Source organism: Ammospiza caudacuta, chromosome 8 (assembly GCF_027887145.1).
Source record: "Ammospiza caudacuta isolate bAmmCau1 chromosome 8, bAmmCau1.pri, whole genome shotgun sequence".
Lineage (NCBI taxonomy): Eukaryota > Metazoa > Chordata > Aves > Passeriformes > Passerellidae > Ammospiza > Ammospiza caudacuta.
In genome coordinates, this window is record NC_080600.1 from 32793870 (window position 1) to 32812435 (window position 18566).

An 18566-nucleotide genomic window follows, 5' to 3' on the forward strand; every position below is an offset into this window, starting at 1 on the left:
CTTTGTGGCTGTGAAAGCCACTCACTGTTTGGATAAATTGGGCTGTTACTGTACTTATGCCTTCTCTTGTCAGAGGTGCCCAGAGAAATGAAGAGAAAGTGGCTGTGCCCTTGTGGTCTTGGGAGAGAAGACAAAGGTGCTACAAGCTGTTGCTTTTTTGCATGTGAGGTGAATGGGGCTTGAAGGCTCATAAATGAGATCTGTCACAACAGCATATTAGAAATCTTCCTCCAGCAGCTGCTCTGCTCAGGCATCTGTCTCTGTGAAAAACAAATGGCAAACTAAAAGCAATGCCTTGTGCTCTTCACTGGCTGCTCAGTGCATATTTTGGGGGAACAGTTTATTGTCTAGTGATTAGAAAGAGCTGCAGGGAATTCCAGCTCACGGAGGGAGCCAGGCTGCTGCCCTGACAATCACTTTGACAGCTACAGAGCTCGGCTATGTGCAGCCATGCTCATGTCTTGAGTACCCTCCAGATGATGCAAATCTTCCCATCAAGGACAAGATGAAGCACTAAAGTGCTGGATGGTGCAGAATGAGAGAAAATACAGCCAAGTAGGCACACACCAGTGGTGTCTGCTGCAGTGCCCAGAGCAGTGCAACAAGCCCTGGCAGCTGTGGCCAGAGGACAAAGCACTGGGCACAGTCTGAGGCTTGCTCAGATGCTGGGTCAGTGGTGACTTTACAGGACTAGGGATACCTTTGTGAAGATGTCTTCTGTCTGCCTTCAGTGGTGATCTTTGATACTGGTTGATCTCTGGAGAAATACATAAATGTGCTTGTGTGAATCCTCCTGTGAAATAAATGCCTGTAACAAAAATGTTTTGTTGATAGTGAATAATACTGATTGGCTTTGTCTTTACCCTGTGGGCCTAAAAGAACATTTACAGGCTTTCCTCCCAGATCCATGGACCAAAATCTAGGCTCCTTTAGTTTAGCCTCCAGGCTGAAATCTGGCCTTTGCTGTGTAAGTCACAGCGTGGCATTTTGCAAAGCAGCGGTCAGTGTTAATGTCAGGCTGAAAAGGTTAAACCCTGTTTGCTTTTTTACCATTGTTCAGCTTCGAGCCATTTCCCTGCTGTGCAACTGAGAGAGGCTGGACCTTATGGGGCAGTTATTTGAGGCCTCAGTTTTGGCTCCGGAGCAAAAGGGTTTGTGCCAATCTGTTGTTGTCTAGTGAGAATTCAAGTAGCAGGTTTGTACCATTCACCCAGTCCCATTTGGAGTAGCCCTGAGTTCTGTTCAGGGGATCCACAGAGCAGATGCAGGCACATTGCTCATCTGAATGCCACCCATATGAAGTGAAACACATACTCTGTAATAGAAATATTAAAAAATATCCACCTAAAGTAATTGAAACATAGTTATTAAAACATTTTATGTTACTCTACAGTACAATGTAAATTGTTCCTTTCAATTAAATTTTGAAATACACTAGATTACATAATTTAAATAATTGCAAACTCTTAAATTCATTATCAGTAGTAGCAGAGCTGTATTTACATATACTTCTGAGATATTTCAGATGCAGCATTATGTTCCAGTCCCTAAGTCAGTTAAATAACAGACTCTCACTGGGAGTGTGCTGCTCTTCCACAGGTTCTACACATATGTGGGGTTTATGTGTTTGCTCTTTTTTTTCCTCTCTTTTTTTTTTTTTTTTTTGGCTGTGTGCATGCAGCTGAATCTGAACAAATTGATACCTACTTGATTTGGATTAAAGATGAAAGGCCTTTCTTTTTAAACAAGTGTTTTGACTGAATATACAGAGGTGAATAATGAAACACAGTCCTTAGGAGTAGTGGTGGAAAACAATTTTTTCCAGCTTTCATCCTCTGTTGCATAATACTGCACCTAATTTGCTGAATACCCAGACTTTACCTAATGCTGATGAAATAAAGTCAATAGTGGAAACCTCTCTCATTGTCAAGACTGGCTTTCAAAACGATCCATGCAATGGCAAGCATCATACGTCATTCTCCTGCAGTGCAACATTAACAAGTTAAATTATTATCCTTCAGTGATCTCCTCGAGTGGAGCCCATTTCTGTATGTACATGAGCTACAAACTATTGTGAATCCAGAGGCTGGAGTTCAGCACCAGGCTGTGGCATTTGCTTCCAGTGCCAGTCAGAGTCTTTGGGGACCAGGCTCCTCCCTGTGTTGTCCATGGAGCACGTTCAGGCCACTGGGGCTCTCGATGGTCTTTGCATGCGGCACTGGCCAAGCCAAGCCTGCAGGACTCAGGGCCTGGTGTGAGGAGTGCTGATCATGATGTTGGGCAGCGCGTTCCGCCGCTTCTTCCAGGAGCCCAGCTCCCTGGAGTAGCGCCGGATCTGCCTGAACCAGTGGTGAGTCCGTGCCCGGTCGCTGTCCCGGAACACAAACGCCTCCCGCCTGATCTCAATGAGTTCGAAGGTGTCGTCGCAGTCGGGATCAGTGGAGACGATGCAATTACTCAGCCTCAAGGGCTCCCTGAGCAAATGGAACTTCCCGTTATTTTTGTCCCTGATGAGAACCAGCACTGCGTCCTTCACAGGCCCTGGCTCAGCCGATTCCAGGCTGGACTCGGACACACGCTTCATATTCACCAGGAGGAGGACCTGCATGTTCTGGAACTTCAGGGTCTTGCTGCCTTTCTTCACCCACTGGCCGTCGGGGGGCTGGGCCAGCTGCAGAGACCCCTCCATCACAAACCGCGTTTCCTCCCGCAGCCACCCGACAGTTTTGAGGGCGGTTTCTCTCATCTCGATGTTGATGACTTCCCTCTTCTTCTTGCTGTCCTGGCGAAAGGATCGGAGCGTCCACGTGTTCCCCTCCTGCTTGGTTTTCATGTTGATGTGCTCCAGGTGGGACTCGATGCGGCTCTTGGCCTCCCGCAGGCTGCCGTGGTCCGGGTGGTACTCGGTGGTGGCCTTGATGATTCTGCTGAGCAGCAGGGGGTACTTGGTGACCCTTTGCAAAGGGGCCATCAGGAAGGACCTCAGGTTCATCCGCCGCAGCGCCGTGTTGTCATTCTGGGAGACGTTGAGGAATATTCTGCAGGGATTTAAGAAGACAGGATGAAATGGTGGTTGTTCTGCCAGCAGATGCTGCAATCCTTAATGCAAATGAACAGCATGGTGCTGACAACTGCTGGGCACTGTAGCCCCCCCATTTTTAGCAACCTTGTGAATTCTGTCGTATTGAAGACTAACAACCATTTCTGCAGCTGCACTCAGTTGCAGAATCCCGATGAGGTGCCTGGGACACTTTTACATAACATTCTAACAGTCTTCTATTAAATAATAAAATAGCAAGGGTGTGATCTTTCTCTGGTACCTACTGATGTAAACATGAGGCAGATACATCAGTTTATATCAGATTGCATTAACTTGTAATGCCTTTCATCATTAGATTACAAAACATATTAAACAAGAATTTGGCTGAGCTGTGGAAAGAGAAATTACTTGCCTGACATTGCCCAATAGACCATAGGAATGGGAACCAAATTCCAGTCATGTGTGCCACAAAGTGGCCTTCTGCAGTGGAAATCCAACCTGGGCTCCAGCACGGGGACTGAGAGCTGATCTCAGCTGAGTATTATTTGGTGACAGTTCAGTGCAGTGGTCACTGGGCAGATACTGCTAGCACAAAACACAGAGTATAGCTGGGGACCAACTGGTTGATACCAGTGGAGATACCAAGGATTGAATATTTTTTGAGAATAAATGACTGTCCTCATGCTAAGAGGGAGCAGTGATAACTGAAGAACATTAGCATCAAACTTTGATCTAGATGGGCTGGCAAAGGCTTCACCCTCAGCCTGCTGCCTTTCTGTCCCCAAAGCCTGCATGAATATGCTCATCCCCCTTCTCACCTGAGCAACTCCTTCTCCTTCTCCAGAGCATTGAGCATATTCACAGAGGAGGACTGCTGAAGACAGTACGTCTGAAAGGCTGGCAGCATGTTCACAAACTCCAGGAATATTTCTCCGATGCACACGGTCATCAGGTCATCGTCCCCCTGCAAGCATGCAATAGGGCCCTGCTCAGTTAGCGCTGGAGAGGCAGAGCCAAGGGCCTGCCTTCAGTCCTATCAGCATGAACTGCTGCAGGATCAGCTGAGTGCCAGACCAAAGGTGGAGCTGGGCTCACCCTTTGCAGTGGAAAGGCAGTTCCTGCAGGTTTGGGGGGAATCAGTGCCTGGGGAGGAGAAGGAAAGCTGGTCTAACTGCTTGCTTTTCCACATGCAAAGAGCTGTCTGCTCTCCTCCTGTGGTCTCAGTCAGCTCATCAGAGCAAGGGCTGGAAGGCCAGAGTGAGCTTCTTAGTCAAGAGGGTGTATTGTGCCCATGCTGGTGGGGCAGGAAAGCTCCTTACGCAAGGCAGGGTGCATCAGTAGAAGCGGCCATACACAGCTGTAGAGCAGGGAGCAGCCTGCACTGCCTGGCCCCACAGACAGTCTAGAGCCAAGCTGCAGCAAACTGCAAGCCAAGGCAAACACGGCCAAGTCAGCATGAAGCCAGCCAGCTCAGGGATGCAAGAGCACAGCCTGAGAGACAGAGCAACCTGAGCTCTGTGCCCCCATCATCACATTCTTACCAGCATCGAGCCCAACTGGCCTAAAACTAACTTTGATAATGGACCATTAATACTTGTTAATGGGATAAATGAGCAAGACTGCTGATGTCAGTGGCATCACCACAGCACAGTGAGTCCAACACCCGCGACCTGGCACAGAGCTCCTGAAATCTGCAGGAATAGCCGAGAGAGTAAGGAACTAGATAACTGACAGCTGACCATAACCCAGGAGTCCTACCTCCTGTTCCTCTGCTCCAGCTATGCTGCCCCCCTAATACAAAACCCATTCCAATCTGCCCAGTCCAGCCCCTTTAGAGGGCAGAGGCAGCATCATACCTGATCAAAGGCCTGATCAATCTCTTCTTGAAGTATCTCCAGGAAGTTCTCATTGAGGTCAATGAGCTCCTGGATGTTGCTGAAGATGCCCTGGAGCTGCTCCTGGCTGAGCAGGCCAGCTGCCTGCATGGGGAGGTAGAACTCCTCTTTGATGATGCGCAGGTCCTCTCCATAGCTGGCCTCTGTGTTGACAAACTCCAGCACGGACTCCTTGCGCTCCGTCCTGCGCTTGCGGCACTTCTCACAGAGGTCAGCGCGCCTCTGGTTGCAGTTCTGGACATCTGTCTCCACCGGGAGGTCCCTTTCTCCACAGTCGGTGCAGGGACGGTGGGCTTCCCAGGCCTGCAGGGAGCTCAGCGTTTCAGAGGCCCTGTTCCTCCACTTCCTGGCTGGCATCTGGCCAATGCCGCTATCTGCCCTCTCCACATCCGCTGACTTGGTCCGGGTGGCCGCAGTGGGATCCAGGTCATCCCGGGCATCGTTCACACCGACAATCCCGCTGTCCGTGCTCAGGCTGCTGACGTTGCTCCAGTGACGTCTGGAGCGGAGGGAGCCCCGTGGGGTGCGTCGGGTCTCATCAAAGCTGCCGCCATGGCCAAGGTTGGCCTTTGCTACCACTGGACCTGAGAACAGACACAAATCGTTACAGGCACTGCCAGCTGCACAGAGCTCACCCGACGAACTCGTGCTGGCACAGCCATGAATGGCAGGAACCCTGAGGGCACAGGCTGGCTCTGGGGAAGCAGGGCTATAAGCTGCCTCCCCTGTTTTGCTGCTGAAACTGGTGGGAGTCAGAAGTAAACAGCTCCCAGGTGAAGTCTGGGATCTGTCATCTCTGCACTGCCCATACCTGTGAACTCATTTGGGCTGCCTCTTCCCCTGCCATCTACCAGCCAGGGACAAAGCAGAACAGATCCTGATTTCCTGCACACCTGGGTACAACCAGGATGCTTCCCTTCCCTTCTTTTACAGAGTTATTCCACATTCACAGCAGCACAGCAGGGCGCAGCCTCTGGCCCCTAAGCCCCCAGTGTGCAGTGTGAGTACCACAGTCCCGCTCCTGCCGGCGCTTCTGCGCGTGCTGCCGCGCTGCAGCCGCGATCTTCAGCTCCAGCTGCTTCCTCTTCACCGAGTCTGTCGGCATCGGGTCACTGAAGTGCGGCCGCAGCCGGCACTCCCGCTGGGCCTTGGCACCATCCGTGCTCTCATGGACAATGTCAGAGCTGGATCGGCGACAGGCAGGACTGGGGCTCTGCAAGAAAGGCAGGAAAGGCTTTGGAGCAAGGCTGAGCGCAAAGCAGCACCTCGTGTTGCAGACACTGGACTCCAGTTGCCAAAGGAGGGAAAAGGAAACTCATCAGTAATGGGATGGCAAATGTAGCTCTGCTACCTGATGATTAAGAAATCTGTCCCCCTGAGTCCCTCTGTCCTGCTCAGCCCTAACAAGTAAGGACCCCTCTCCCTTTGCTGTTGTATAGCTCTGAGTACAGCAGCTCCGAGGTGGTTGGATCACGGCTATCAAATAACCATGGAAAATCAACAGCACAGCCCTGGCTATGGGTGTGTGCTCAGGGACCTGAGCTCACATGCAGCTGCTCTGTGAAGGTTTCAGCACTGCAGAGTCAGGAAGTTCAGCCTCTGTGCCCCATCTGCACCAGCAGCTTGCCCAAGGGGGCACGAGGATGGAATCTGTCTGAACCCCCAGACACACTGGAAGCCATGAAAGGGTTATTGTGAACTCCCTGCATGAAATGCAGCGGCACAGGCAGAGGCAAAAAACTTACTCCTGTTTTACTGAGTGTAATAAAAAAGCTTCTAATGCTTCTAACAGCATTTAATCACTCATGGGAGTCTTCCAGATTGCCATCTCCCAGCCTGCCCAGTTCCTACAATGAAGGGGTCCTTCAGAGCTTCTAATAAGGAAAAAATCCTGAACACATGCATGAGAGGGGAATTCCTCTCTCTTACATTCCCTGCAGGTGGAGTGTCACTGGATGTCTCATTGCTTGGCTTGTCCTCCCAGGTCTCTGTTGCCATGGACATCGCTGTGGGCTGCTGGCTGTCCTCCAGAGGTGGGAGATCAGCTTCCCTCAGATCACACTGCCCCTTGGAGGGGGATTTGACAGCAGTCTCAGCATTGCAGCTGCAAGGGAAGAAGACTCCATTGAACATCACGGATGCAGTTCTCCTGCTGTTCCTGACACAGATGAGACTGAGCAGAGAGCCCAGGTTCAAACAATGATCTGCAACAGTTCAGGAAAAGTGCACGCAGGGTTCATGACTGGTCAGCACTGTGCTTGTGTTTCAGGGGCTCTAAGCACTGCTCAGTTAAGAACTGCAGACTGGATAACTGCACTCATGCCAACATCAGTCTGGGTTATCAAGTCTCGGCTGTTCACAGGGCATTTTTTTGTCCATAAAACATGAGGTGCTCCACAGGGACCAGAAACACTCCTTTCTAAGTAGGCCACATCCATATTTGCTGCTATTTAAGGAGATGCTGCCAACACAGAAACCATATTGCTCATCTGGAAGAAAATCACCTGCTATAAACCATAATACTTTGAAGGGATTAGAGGATTAAAAGAGTATTCCCTCTGTTTTTCATCTCACATGATCCTAAGCCCACTGAAGTCATTGGAAAGATACTATCTGTTTTCAGTGAACTCATGATCAGGCCTTTTGGAGAGCTTGAGATCTGAAAAGCCTGGCAGTGTCTGTGGCTCTCACGTGGCAGCTCTGGGATGCCCTCACTCACGGCTGTCCAGGGCTAACAAGGGCCTGGCCTGGCTGATACAGATCAGCCTGTCCAACCCCACGTCCCCCCTCTGTAGACAGCATCGCTCTCCAGACAGACTCAGTCTGGTGCAAAACCACTGACTTGGCAGAGCAGTTGACAGGCTGTTGTTTGTGATACTATTTGTGATACATTTTTTTAACAGGTTTTCTAAGACAGCTTATTTCCATGCATAATGAAGCCTGTTGGGAAGAAATTTTTTTTTTGGTTGACTTAATTTTTATGGACTTGGATTCCTTTAAAAAGGAAGGTTGTGAGGACTGAATATGGATGCTTGTATATACAGGAAGCCAGTGTCTGGAACATATTTCAGGTTCTGCATGTATGTTATGCTTAACAATAATCTCCTATGAGAAAAATATGCTTCTTCTTAAAGGCTTCACTTGTGAACTTATGCTGGTAGGTCACACTGCTAATGTGCAATTCCAACAGTGTCAACTATAAGCAAACACATGAGACAGATGGGCATTCTCCTTGCAGTGAATGACACTTGGCTCCAATAACAAACCATCAGCCAATACTATAATGACTGAAGAGGGAACAAATCTCCCAAAACACAAACTGGTTCTGTTGTCAGGCCAGAAAAGTTGGTTTGCATCTCTTCAGCTGATGCTTTTTCATCTTTCTCCATTTATGTTTCCAGGTCCCTGCTGACACAACCAGTTAAAAAGAGTTTAGCTATGGCTACGTGCCAACAGCAGGCTCCTGGCATTTGCTTTTTTGCTGTCCCTCTCCAGGTCTCTACTCCCCAGCCTGCAGAAAGGGAATACCAACATCTCTGCTGGCACAGAGCAGTCTGTGGCACCTACAAGGCAGCAGTAAGAGCAGCACAGGCTCACAGCAAGGCTGCAGCTCCCCCGTGGTACTGGCCTGGCTTGAGAGGCTCCTGTCTCCTTCCTCCCTCCTGCCCCCAACCATGCTTGGGGTACCACTCCTTAAGTGTGTGTAACTGTGTGTGTGGCCATGATCTAAAATCAGTCTTGAAATTATATGGGTTTAAAACCTCTCCCTCAAGTATTCTCAGACATAATTTCATCTGTGTTTCACTGAGTTGTGTAAAGTATGAACAGGTCAGCTGGGCAAACCCATGGGAGGGAGGACACAGGTTAAGAAGCAAAAAACTCTTGAAGAGGATGTGCCACTGCTGAAAACCACCCTTTCCAAAAGCTGCTCGTGCTCAAAAAGCTCCTGGTTAAATAACACAGAGAAGGGACCATGCTGGGGCACAGAGAGGCAATGGGATGCACCCAAGGTTAGCAGCAGAGCTCATAATTGGAATATCATCTTCTTGATCACACCAGCTCCCACTGTACAGAACATACTCTCATGAGAGATGCTGAGCTTTCATTTGTCATTTTCACAGTGCTTCAAGATCATCCACTTAAATATGGGAAGCACTCCAGAGTATTGCTGCTCCTCTAAGTGAAGCTGACAGCAGCTCTCTGCTGACAGGGTCTAAAGACCAGATGCCACCACTTATTGCAGTTTCCATAGCCCAAAAGGGATATTTAAAAAAAATTTCCAGACATGATCTTCAGTGGGAACAAGAGCCAATATTACCCAGAGAGCTGAGCTAAGGAAACATGACTGAAGATTGAGAAATTCAACCCACCCATGGCTGATCAGCTGGAGGTAAGAAAGGCAGATATGCAGAGCCCACACTGTGTGAAAGAAGGTTTCTTCATACCTGGTTTGACTGCCCTACTTCTTGTCATGATAAGATCCCTCCTGCTTGATGTACTAGCCACGTGGTCTTGGGGCAAGTGCTGCTCCACACACCACCAGATCAGTGTGTGATCAGAGGGATGTGGGCAAAACAGGGAGGATAGATAGAAGCAGTTTTGTGGAACAACATCTTAGGGCTGCTCCTTCAACATTTGCCTCTGGCTTAGGAGGAAGAGGGAACATTGCCAAGAAAACAGGACATTGCCCCTTTCTCTAGTCCCCTCCTCCTGGCAGAGAGCTGTGCTGCCAACAGGTTCACACCATCACCTGCTCAAGAAAGTCAAGTCCCTCTGCCCTCACAGAGGGGTGTAGAAGGGGGGACTACAGCATTCCTTGTGTTGGACTAAATCACTTATTGGGACAGGAGTTTGTGCCTGGGGTTGGTGTCAGTTTTTCCTGTTCTCCCCAAGAGAGGTGATGCACTTGGGCCAACATAGAGAGGACCAGTTATTTCTGAATGTGTTTTTAAACCTCTGGCCATCAACTCTGAATTTCATGGAAGTGGAGGTACTGGGGATGGCATACAACTGGAAATGCACCTGCTTTCCTTCACTGTCTCTATGGGCCTCTTCATGGTTTTATCATTGTCCATGCCAGCAGTTCTCAGCCCTTTCCAAACGTTCCTGACTCTTTCTGACGAATGGAAACATTTTTTGCATGCCTTCCCTGCTGTCAGCTGCCTTCCTGACTTGGTGTCAGTCCTCTGCCAGGGGAAGCTGGTATTGTACCCACTGTCCTGTTGTCACCCCACATACAGCCCATCACTCTTTTCAGGAAGCCTTTTCTTAGTCATGTCCTTGGCTAAATAGTGCAGCCTTCTGTTGTCACCATGTCCCTCATTTCATAGACACAAACCGGAGTTATTTGCATGTCCTTATCCCGAAAAATTCCCCACTTAAGCAATTTCAGAAAGTGGACTGTGTACTGAAAAGCTTACAGGATTTCCACCTAGAGAGCAGCACCCCTTCCCAGCCAGGACTACAATCTAAGTTAAGGGTATCCAGTGACCCATGAGGGTCTAAAGCCACCATCATTATAAGATTTACAATCAAATCCTCACTGGCAAAATATTAAGTCAACTGACTGAATCTAAAGTAATTAACAATTAATTACTATGGAGACTGCTAACTTACAGACAAAACTGCTTTGTAAAACTGACACACAGAAGCACTAGAAAGAGAAGACAGTTTTAGCTATTTTACTCTGTGATGCTCCATCACAACATCTCTATCAGAGACATGCTGAGCTGAGTATCTGTGGAAACAGGACCAAATCAGCAAATTAGCTTTCAGCTAATTTCATTTGAGACTTAGAAAGAATATGGTCTGGATGGCAGTGATCATAATTGAGCACCCAAGATGCAGACAAAAATCTCCCATCTCTGCAGTGAAAATCAGCTGAAGTAGTGAATATTCAGGGACATTATGGTTCAGGTGAAAATTATAGAAAACTGATACATTTCAAAACAAAGGAAATCAGAGTTTCCCAATAACCCAATAATTGTTAGTGCTTTGGCAATAACAATTACCATTAATTGTTATTACTCTGAAAAAAATAAGGCCAGGGTGGTTCCTTCACATATAAAACTACCTCTCTAATACTGGAACCATTGTTATTCACACTTTTAGATCAACTGTCATTTTGGTGTTAATAAAAATTGCTTCACAGATTTTAACAAATCCAGCTGGGGAGACTGAACTCATTCACAGAAACAAAAACCACTGTGGATATTAAATGCACAGAAACCACACATAAAGGCCCTGGGCAGGAAGTGTTTGGAGGCTGGGAGAGCAGTGGGAAGGAAGATCATACGCACTCCTCATTTCCTGTACTTTGCTCTGCATGCAGCTTGGGCTCCAGATACCAGTGCAATCACTGATCTGCAAAGAGACAGCTGTTCTTACACCCTTACTGCTTGTGCCATTCTGCATATTTCATTTCCCATTCATGACAAAAACAGCCTAATCCATTAAAATGGCTGCATCCCATAACTCTCATCTATCTCTTTATTAGGTTTTCATACTGTAGAAGAAAAGCACTAAGTCTGGGCTGGACAGCTGAGAGCAGCACTGAGGGCTCTGACACCACCTACTTCCCTTTGGATGCAAAGTTGCAGAATTATTTCTGCTGTCACTCTGGCTTCAGCCCCACTTAAGTTCTTTCAGATGACTCTCACTCCTGTGCAGAAGTCACTATCATCTCCCCCAAAACCAGAGTGCAGTCTCAGACCAGCCAATCCAGAAATAAAGGGAGAGCATCCAAGGTTGATGCCCTGGCATTTCACACACCCATCTGTGGATTGCAGAAGCAGCCAGGAACCAAGTCTAATGCAATTCTTGGCAAATCCAACCATGAAAGTCAAGTGCATGGAAACAAACCACTCCACCAACACTTACTCCTGCTTTTCCCATCAGCCTCATCTCATGATAAGACAGTGATAACTGCTCCAAATTCATAGCTTCTAGAACTTGGCTGATTGCTACTGTGCCACCCTGCATAGAAAGGGATTCCCATTTCTTAGGCAGGAGGGAGGTAACAGGACTGCAGTGTCCAAAACCAAGACAGAGAAAGCAGTTGTGAACATCTTACCCACAGAAGGGGGAAAACCCTGGATGGAGAAGGAGGAAGGCTCTACAGAAGTATTTTCTCTGGCTACACAGAAATGGCAGAAGGACAGTATTTACAAGTACTTTCACTCACTGCCTGTGCAGGTCTCCAAGCAGGGGTTAAAGCCATCTTACCCTTGTGTGCCTGCTCACTAGATTCAAGCAGCAAGTGAAAGCACTTGCTGCTGCATGTCACACTATCTAAATTCAGGTCCTGCAGAGGTGGGACAGACTCTACATCTTTATTCAAAGGAATCATATCAGTACTTTGTCTCCTTTGGTTGTCTTATACTTTCAACAGATGCTAAAAAAAAAAGACATTCTGACAATACAGAAATAAAATGGGTGGGGAAACTGGGTGTCAGAACTACTAATGGCTGTTGTCTTTACAGGATTAAGGTGCACAAAAAGGCAAAGTCTAGATGAAAATGCTTTTTGATGTTTAATCCCCCACAAGGTGGAATTTAAGCTGAACAGCTTTAAAGACATGTCCAGGTGGCTATCAGAGACTCCAAGATGAAAGGCTCTGCCAACAGCACATTTATGCTACAGGAATTAAATACACCTATCAGGAGAAAGACCAGATCATTAACAAGGGAACTGCTTTCAGGTGACCCCATGGAGCATGTTACCTTTTCTTAATAAGTTCCAAGGCCGAACCTATGAATTCATCCTTCATTTTTTGTAGCTTAGCTCCATAGCTGGATAAGTCTGTGGCTTCTAACAGCAGCGATGAACAGCAAGAGGACTGGGCTTCAGAAGCCAGTGACTGCCCTGCCACGTGGGGGACATCATTTAATTGTCTTGTGTCTCCTTTCTGCTGCTCAGCACTGAAGATCTCCTGCCCAGCACTGTGTATTGCTCCTGCCTGTAGAGGTGATCGTGGTATAGGACTGGAGCAAATAGGGACTGGTGATGTATCTGGGGTGGAGGTCTGGAATGTTCTGTCCTTCACCTCAGGACTGCTCATCTTGAAACCATCCCATGTGGCTGGGTTTTGGGAGAAGCCAGCAGAGGTGTGGTTTTCATGAAATACATCATCATCTTCCTCTGCAGTGACAGCAGGTTCATTCACAGCTTTGGTCTCTAAAGCTTCTGGACAGACATTCTTACTTTTTTCCTCCTCCTGTGTCTGGTTTGCAGGCAGACCCTTTTTCAAGCAATCTGCTGGCCCACTGCTGCTGTTAGATGAATTTCCCTCCTTACTTCTCATTTGCTTGAACTCCTCAAAGGTGGGTATGTAGAGCCTCCCTTTGCAGAGGCCTTTCTTGCTCTGTCCCAATGAGACTTTGCCATCTGTTTCCCCACTGCACTGCTCTACGGTCTCTGCTGTTCTGGATTTGCTCATCTCATGGCTTTCCCCAGCATGCTGAAGGGGCAAATTCGGGGAGCTATTCTGCCTTCGGAGCTGAAGCCTCCTCTGAGCTTCCTGCTTGATGTCTTCTGGGCTGATGATCCTGTGTGCCAAGCACAGTCCCTGTCCTGCTGTGAGGCTGTGCCTGAGAGCAGTGTGTTTCACCAGAACCGTGCAGCACTTCACAGCACAGCCATTCCTGCACTGCTGGCACACCTGGCACCCAAAGCACTCCTGGGCCAGCAGCTCAGGCAGGGCCACCTGTGGGCGCAGTGGCTTGCAGGGCTCTGCCACCTTACTGCTGTGCAGCCTCAGCTTCTCCTTCAGCTCCTTTCTGGCATCCCCATGCAGGGCTCTTTCCTGTGCGGAAGGGAAGAGCCACTGAGGCACTTTGGCAAAGGGAGGGAGGAGCACATCCTGTGCAGATCGGGATGTCTGTTTAGCACGGAGAGAAAGGCTCCTCAGAGAGTCTGCTGCACTCTGTACTGGGGCCACATCCACACAGCCTTCTGTCCACTGACTGGTGCCTCTGTAGTGGAAGATGATCTCGTTATCCAGGCTCCGGCAGTGAGAATACAGCCCACAGTCAGCAACTGCTGCCCAGTGCAGGTTTTCCACACTCCGATACATCCGGTTTTCCACAGGACTGGCCAAACGGGCCTTGCCTGTGTGGCAGGCAAGAGTGTGGAAGTCCCCAGAAAAAATATGAGTGTCTAGGTTCTTTAGTGGATGCATGCTGCTAACTGAAAAATCCTTTAAGCCATGTTGTGCACAGAGCTGATTGTTTTGGCAGCTCGAGATCACCCGGCAGTGTTCCTGTCTCTCATCAACACTGATGTATGTCATAGCAAATGCACATGGAGGCTCTAGGACAGTGGCGTCTAGGGGGACAGGAGGGAGCTGGGGTGTCCTTAGATGCCAGTCAATGTCCACAGCCCACAGACAGCAAAGTGTGCTGCTGGGCACTCACATAAGAGAGCTCTCACATGGGTGGAGTCGCCATACGCAGAAGACCTGTGAATGGAAGGAAAGATGAGTTACTGAAGCAGCCGGGTGCTGGCTCGCAGGATGCAGCAGTGGGTCTGCTTCCAGGCTATGCAGAATCCAATACCACAGCTTGGGCAGGAGCAGAGCAGAATAACTGGGCAATGAGCTGTGGGGTTTGGGGCAGGGAAGCTTCTTCTTCTCCAGCCAAGCCAACAGTGGCCTTACACTACCTGTCTGAATTTGGAGAAGTTTATCCTACCTACCCTCAGCAACTCCCTCACAATAACACTGCTCAGCTCTAGAGACAAACACTCAGAAGTGCTTGCTGCAGGCTCAGCTTACTCACACAGCAGCACTATGGAGACTGCAGGTTTACAAGAGATATTAGGGTTCCTTCCCTAAAATGGGGCTCAGACAAGAGTGTATGAGTTAAAGGGGATGCTGGGGCCGGGAAAGGATGACATAACTGTGGTCTCCTCAAAGACTCAAGTAGCAAGGAGGAAGAAGAAGGCTGACAGGTGGTGGTTTTGTACCTGACAGTCACATTGCAGCCCCTTATTGCTTGATTCACCCTTCACAAGGAAGATACATATGGTTTATTGACTGCATATGGAAGCCAAGCATTGCCAAGGCCTTTCCAGTGCAGAGACAAAGGTATCTTACAGACTTTCACAAACTCACCCTCCTGACTCCTTAGCCACAGGCTCAAATGACCATCCTCCCACGACAGCTCAGCGGAGGCCTCCAAAGAGAAAGCTGTGCTTTTCAAGGCTCCTCCTATGAGCTGTGCTCAGCACTGTAAGGCCTAAGTGACTAAATCATATGTTCAGAGTGGAGAATTAAATCCCTAAACTCCAGTTTGGGCCAGCAGGATGAAGGCTAAGTGGCTAAGTCCTTGCTGGAAGTGGACAGAGCCTTCTTACACTGAATGGAGAGACTCTAGATTTCTTTTAGGGATTTAGGCCTCATGGACTTTTCCAGCAGTCATGCAAGACATCAGTGTCTTCTACAGTCTAGTCCACTTCCTTCCTTGGCAATCAGAGGCAAAGAGAATGAGTGAGTGCTATATGTAAAGGAGAGTAAGATTGGGCAGGGAATGTGGGGTTAGCCTGAGATTTGTAAGGGCAAGATAGAGCTGAGATGGTGGGGCATGAGTCTTTAATAATAGGCCAGGCAAGAACCAACCAGGTTGAACACACAGGAAGAGGTCTTGGCAAAGCAAGACAGAACCAGTTATAGCCCAGACTGTTCTGTAGTGCAGCTGGATTCCCCACGTGTGGCCAACTATTCAGGCAGCACAGCCACCTTGATCAGGAGGGGAATGAAGAGGTTTGTTACTCCCTGAAGGCACCACAGGCACCTAGTCATGTGATGCACCAACAGACATCTGTCTGAGGGGAACTCTGAGGTACTGTATTGCCTGGAAGATGATCTTGCTAACATGCCATGAAGTTGATTCATCCCTTGCTTAGAGTGGCTCAAATTAGCATATTTTCCCTGCATTAATGAAATTATGTCTAATCTCATCCCAGAGAGGGAAGGCAGAACTGCTCCTGTAGTTCACCACTGAATAAAGAACATAATTTGCATCCTTCATAACTGCTAAACATAAAAATTAAAACTAGCTCTCAAAGTGTGCTGTTCCCCAAAACATCACAGGCACTTCTCACCCGGTCTTCTCATGGTGGGGCTGGAGCTCCCCCTTCTTCACGGCTCTGGAAGAGCCCACAGGTGACAGCAGAGAAACGTGAGGATCAGGACTTTCTGTGCTCATAGGTTATAACATAATCTGTCAAGAAAGAAAGAATGATATGATGTGAAAGCCAGTCACTGAGCAGAGAGCATGGCTCCTGGCAGTGCCAGAGGGCTCCTGTGAGGAAGTGCTGTTAATAAAGGATGCCATGCCCTGTCAGTTTGGTCTGTGATCAGGTCACAGCCACAGGACTAAAAGCCATCACATGCTTTTGGCACTATGCTTTCAGAACAAGAAGAAAGAGAAAACAGCCCTTGCTGCAGTGAGAGCAGAGAATAAAGCTGCCCTTGGCCAAGGCAGGGAGTTACACAGAGTGAGGCCTGGAGAGAAAGCAAGGCCCATGTGAGGCAGGATCCTGGGCTGGACACTGGCTCAGCAGGCTCTGCATGTGTGCAGGTGACAGCAAGGGGGCCAGAGGAGAAAGGGCACAGGCAGGGGCAGAAGCAGTCAGGAGAGGAGCAAGGAAGCAGAGGCACAGAAACAACAGGGTGGGATCTGTCTGTGGGTGCTCCATTCACCCAGAGATGGGCAGCATTGGGAAGACAATTGATTTTTGCCCTCATGATTCTCTTCAGGTGGAAGCTCACTGTCTGGGCTCATAGAGCTGACCCCTCTGTGGGCTGCAGGTCAGCTACAGAGATGCCAGGCATGGGAGGTCAGGGCCCACTCTGTCCCTGCCTGCTCAAGTGCACAGCACAGGCCATGCAGGGAGGTTTACACCCCTCCATATCTCAGGGGAATGCCTCAAACCCTCCAGCAGGTGAGGGCACCCCTCTGCACTGCAGAACAGCACAGGCCTATTCCCCAGCAGCCATGGAAGGCAGCAGGGACCTGCTGCTGCTTTGTCAGGGCAGGATTTTCCAGAAAATGTGCATGAGATGGCAAAAGTCATTTTCAGGGAAGGAGCAACTGGAAGAAACCTCCTGTGGGCACAGCGGAGCAGGCAGAGTGGGGGACAGAGAGTGGGAGCCAGAGGAAGGTTTGCAGAGCAGAAGAGCCAGAGAAGGCAGAGAACAGACAGAGCTGGCTGTGAGATAGCAGGGGACAGAGACTTTCCAGAGGAGGCTGCACAAAGTTTGCTGACATGTAGGCAAGAACGTAACTTTACTGCATTAAGTGCAGAAAGATGGGAATTTTGTTCCCAAATAATTTATTATAACATTTGTCACCCCTCAGGGGTGAATTTTCTTTCTCTGAACAGTGATTTTTTGGTTTAAACACTTCTGACACAGGAAGTCCCTCTGATACTTCCAGGAGAGCTTAGAGCAAAGGTGCACATGGATGTAGCTCACAGGTGGGCAAGCAAGGCAGTCTGGTGCCCTGGCTGGAGTGAGAGGGAGTCTCAGAAATCAGTGAGTTCTGTTCCCCCAGACACCTGCAGGGCAGCTGTGGAGATCTCCTAACAGCCAGCTCAGGCAGCAGCACCTTTGTTTTCTGTCACTCCACTCATGGAAGGACCATCTCTTTCCAACTGAACTCCTGTGATCTTGCCTGTTCCTCCATGTCACTGCCCTGAGGGCTGTGCACAGCATGTCAGGCAGCTGAGCTTAATTTCACTGAGCACCCAAGGCAGCTGCTGCCCGAGTCATGACCTGGACAGGGGACTGCTGAGGCACAGCCTCCTTCCCCCACTGCTCAGGGATGCTTGGAGCAGAAGAAAAACAGTGGTCTCTCTAAAACACCAGGTAATTTGTCCCTGGCTTGTAACCAGGAAACACTGAGTGTTTCTCCCTCCTTCCCCTGTTCTTGTGCTCCATGGCACACAGCAACTGCATCATAGTTTCAGCTCAGATGCCTGCATTTGCCAGGTCACTGACACCCCATGATATAAAACATGTGCCTACACACTCAGCTCCCAAGTACCATGGCCACAAGTCTGTTGTAGGCAGTCTGCTGGAGGAGAGCACAAGATGGAGACAGAAAAATCCCAAACCAAGTTAATATACTTCTGGTTGATAAGCTAGAGATGACCTCTGAGCACATACTTGCAGGCCCATGGCACACACAGAGTATTTAGCTGCAGTCTTATATGGCCACCAACAAAGAAACATTGGGAACCACAGCAATTTCAAAGTTTCTCCTCCCACCACCTCAGAGCTGTAAGTACATGCTATAGCTACAGCAGGTGATTCCAGGCATTGACTAACAAAGGTCAATGAAGTGTGAGGCAATGGAGGAAAGGAAGAAAGTGCTGATTTCTTACATAGTGACCCAGCTCTGGGTCCTAATTTACCCTCTCCTAAAGGTACAGCAGCCCTAATGTATCCTCTGCTCTCCTCCAGTTAGACCAAGCACTGAATTGCCCATCCTTTGTCACTCCCCAGTGTGTGTGAGCACTGGGAATTGATGCTCCTTTGTTTGCCTCCCTGGGTACTTCCAAGCAGTCCTGTCCACACTTACCCAAAGCTCAGGTTTTATTCTAGACCAGCAATCCTCCAGGCCAATGGT

The 18566-nt window shown here is 48.8% G+C and overlaps 1 protein-coding gene across 1 annotated transcript in view; it reads right to left on the bottom strand.

Annotated features, from left to right (window-relative positions):
- Positions 1–1412: 1412 nt before the first annotated feature.
- The window catches only part of LOC131560827 (uncharacterized), a 44607-nt gene continuing 27453 nt past the window's right edge, over positions 1413–18566 (bottom strand). The window contains exons 2-9 of the mRNA XM_058809806.1: positions 16036–16154; positions 13611–14392; positions 12657–13517; positions 6865–7039; positions 5944–6148; positions 4897–5519; positions 3859–4004; positions 1413–3038 (exon numbers count right to left, since the gene is read on the bottom strand). Coding sequence (XP_058665789.1) covers positions 2243–3038; positions 3859–4004; positions 4897–5519; positions 5944–6148; positions 6865–7039; positions 12657–13517; positions 13611–14224 — 3420 coding nt within the window. The 5' untranslated portion in view covers positions 14225–14392; positions 16036–16154 and the 3' untranslated portion in view covers positions 1413–2242. The remainder of the gene's footprint in view (positions 3039–3858; positions 4005–4896; positions 5520–5943; positions 6149–6864; positions 7040–12656; positions 13518–13610; positions 14393–16035; positions 16155–18566) is intronic.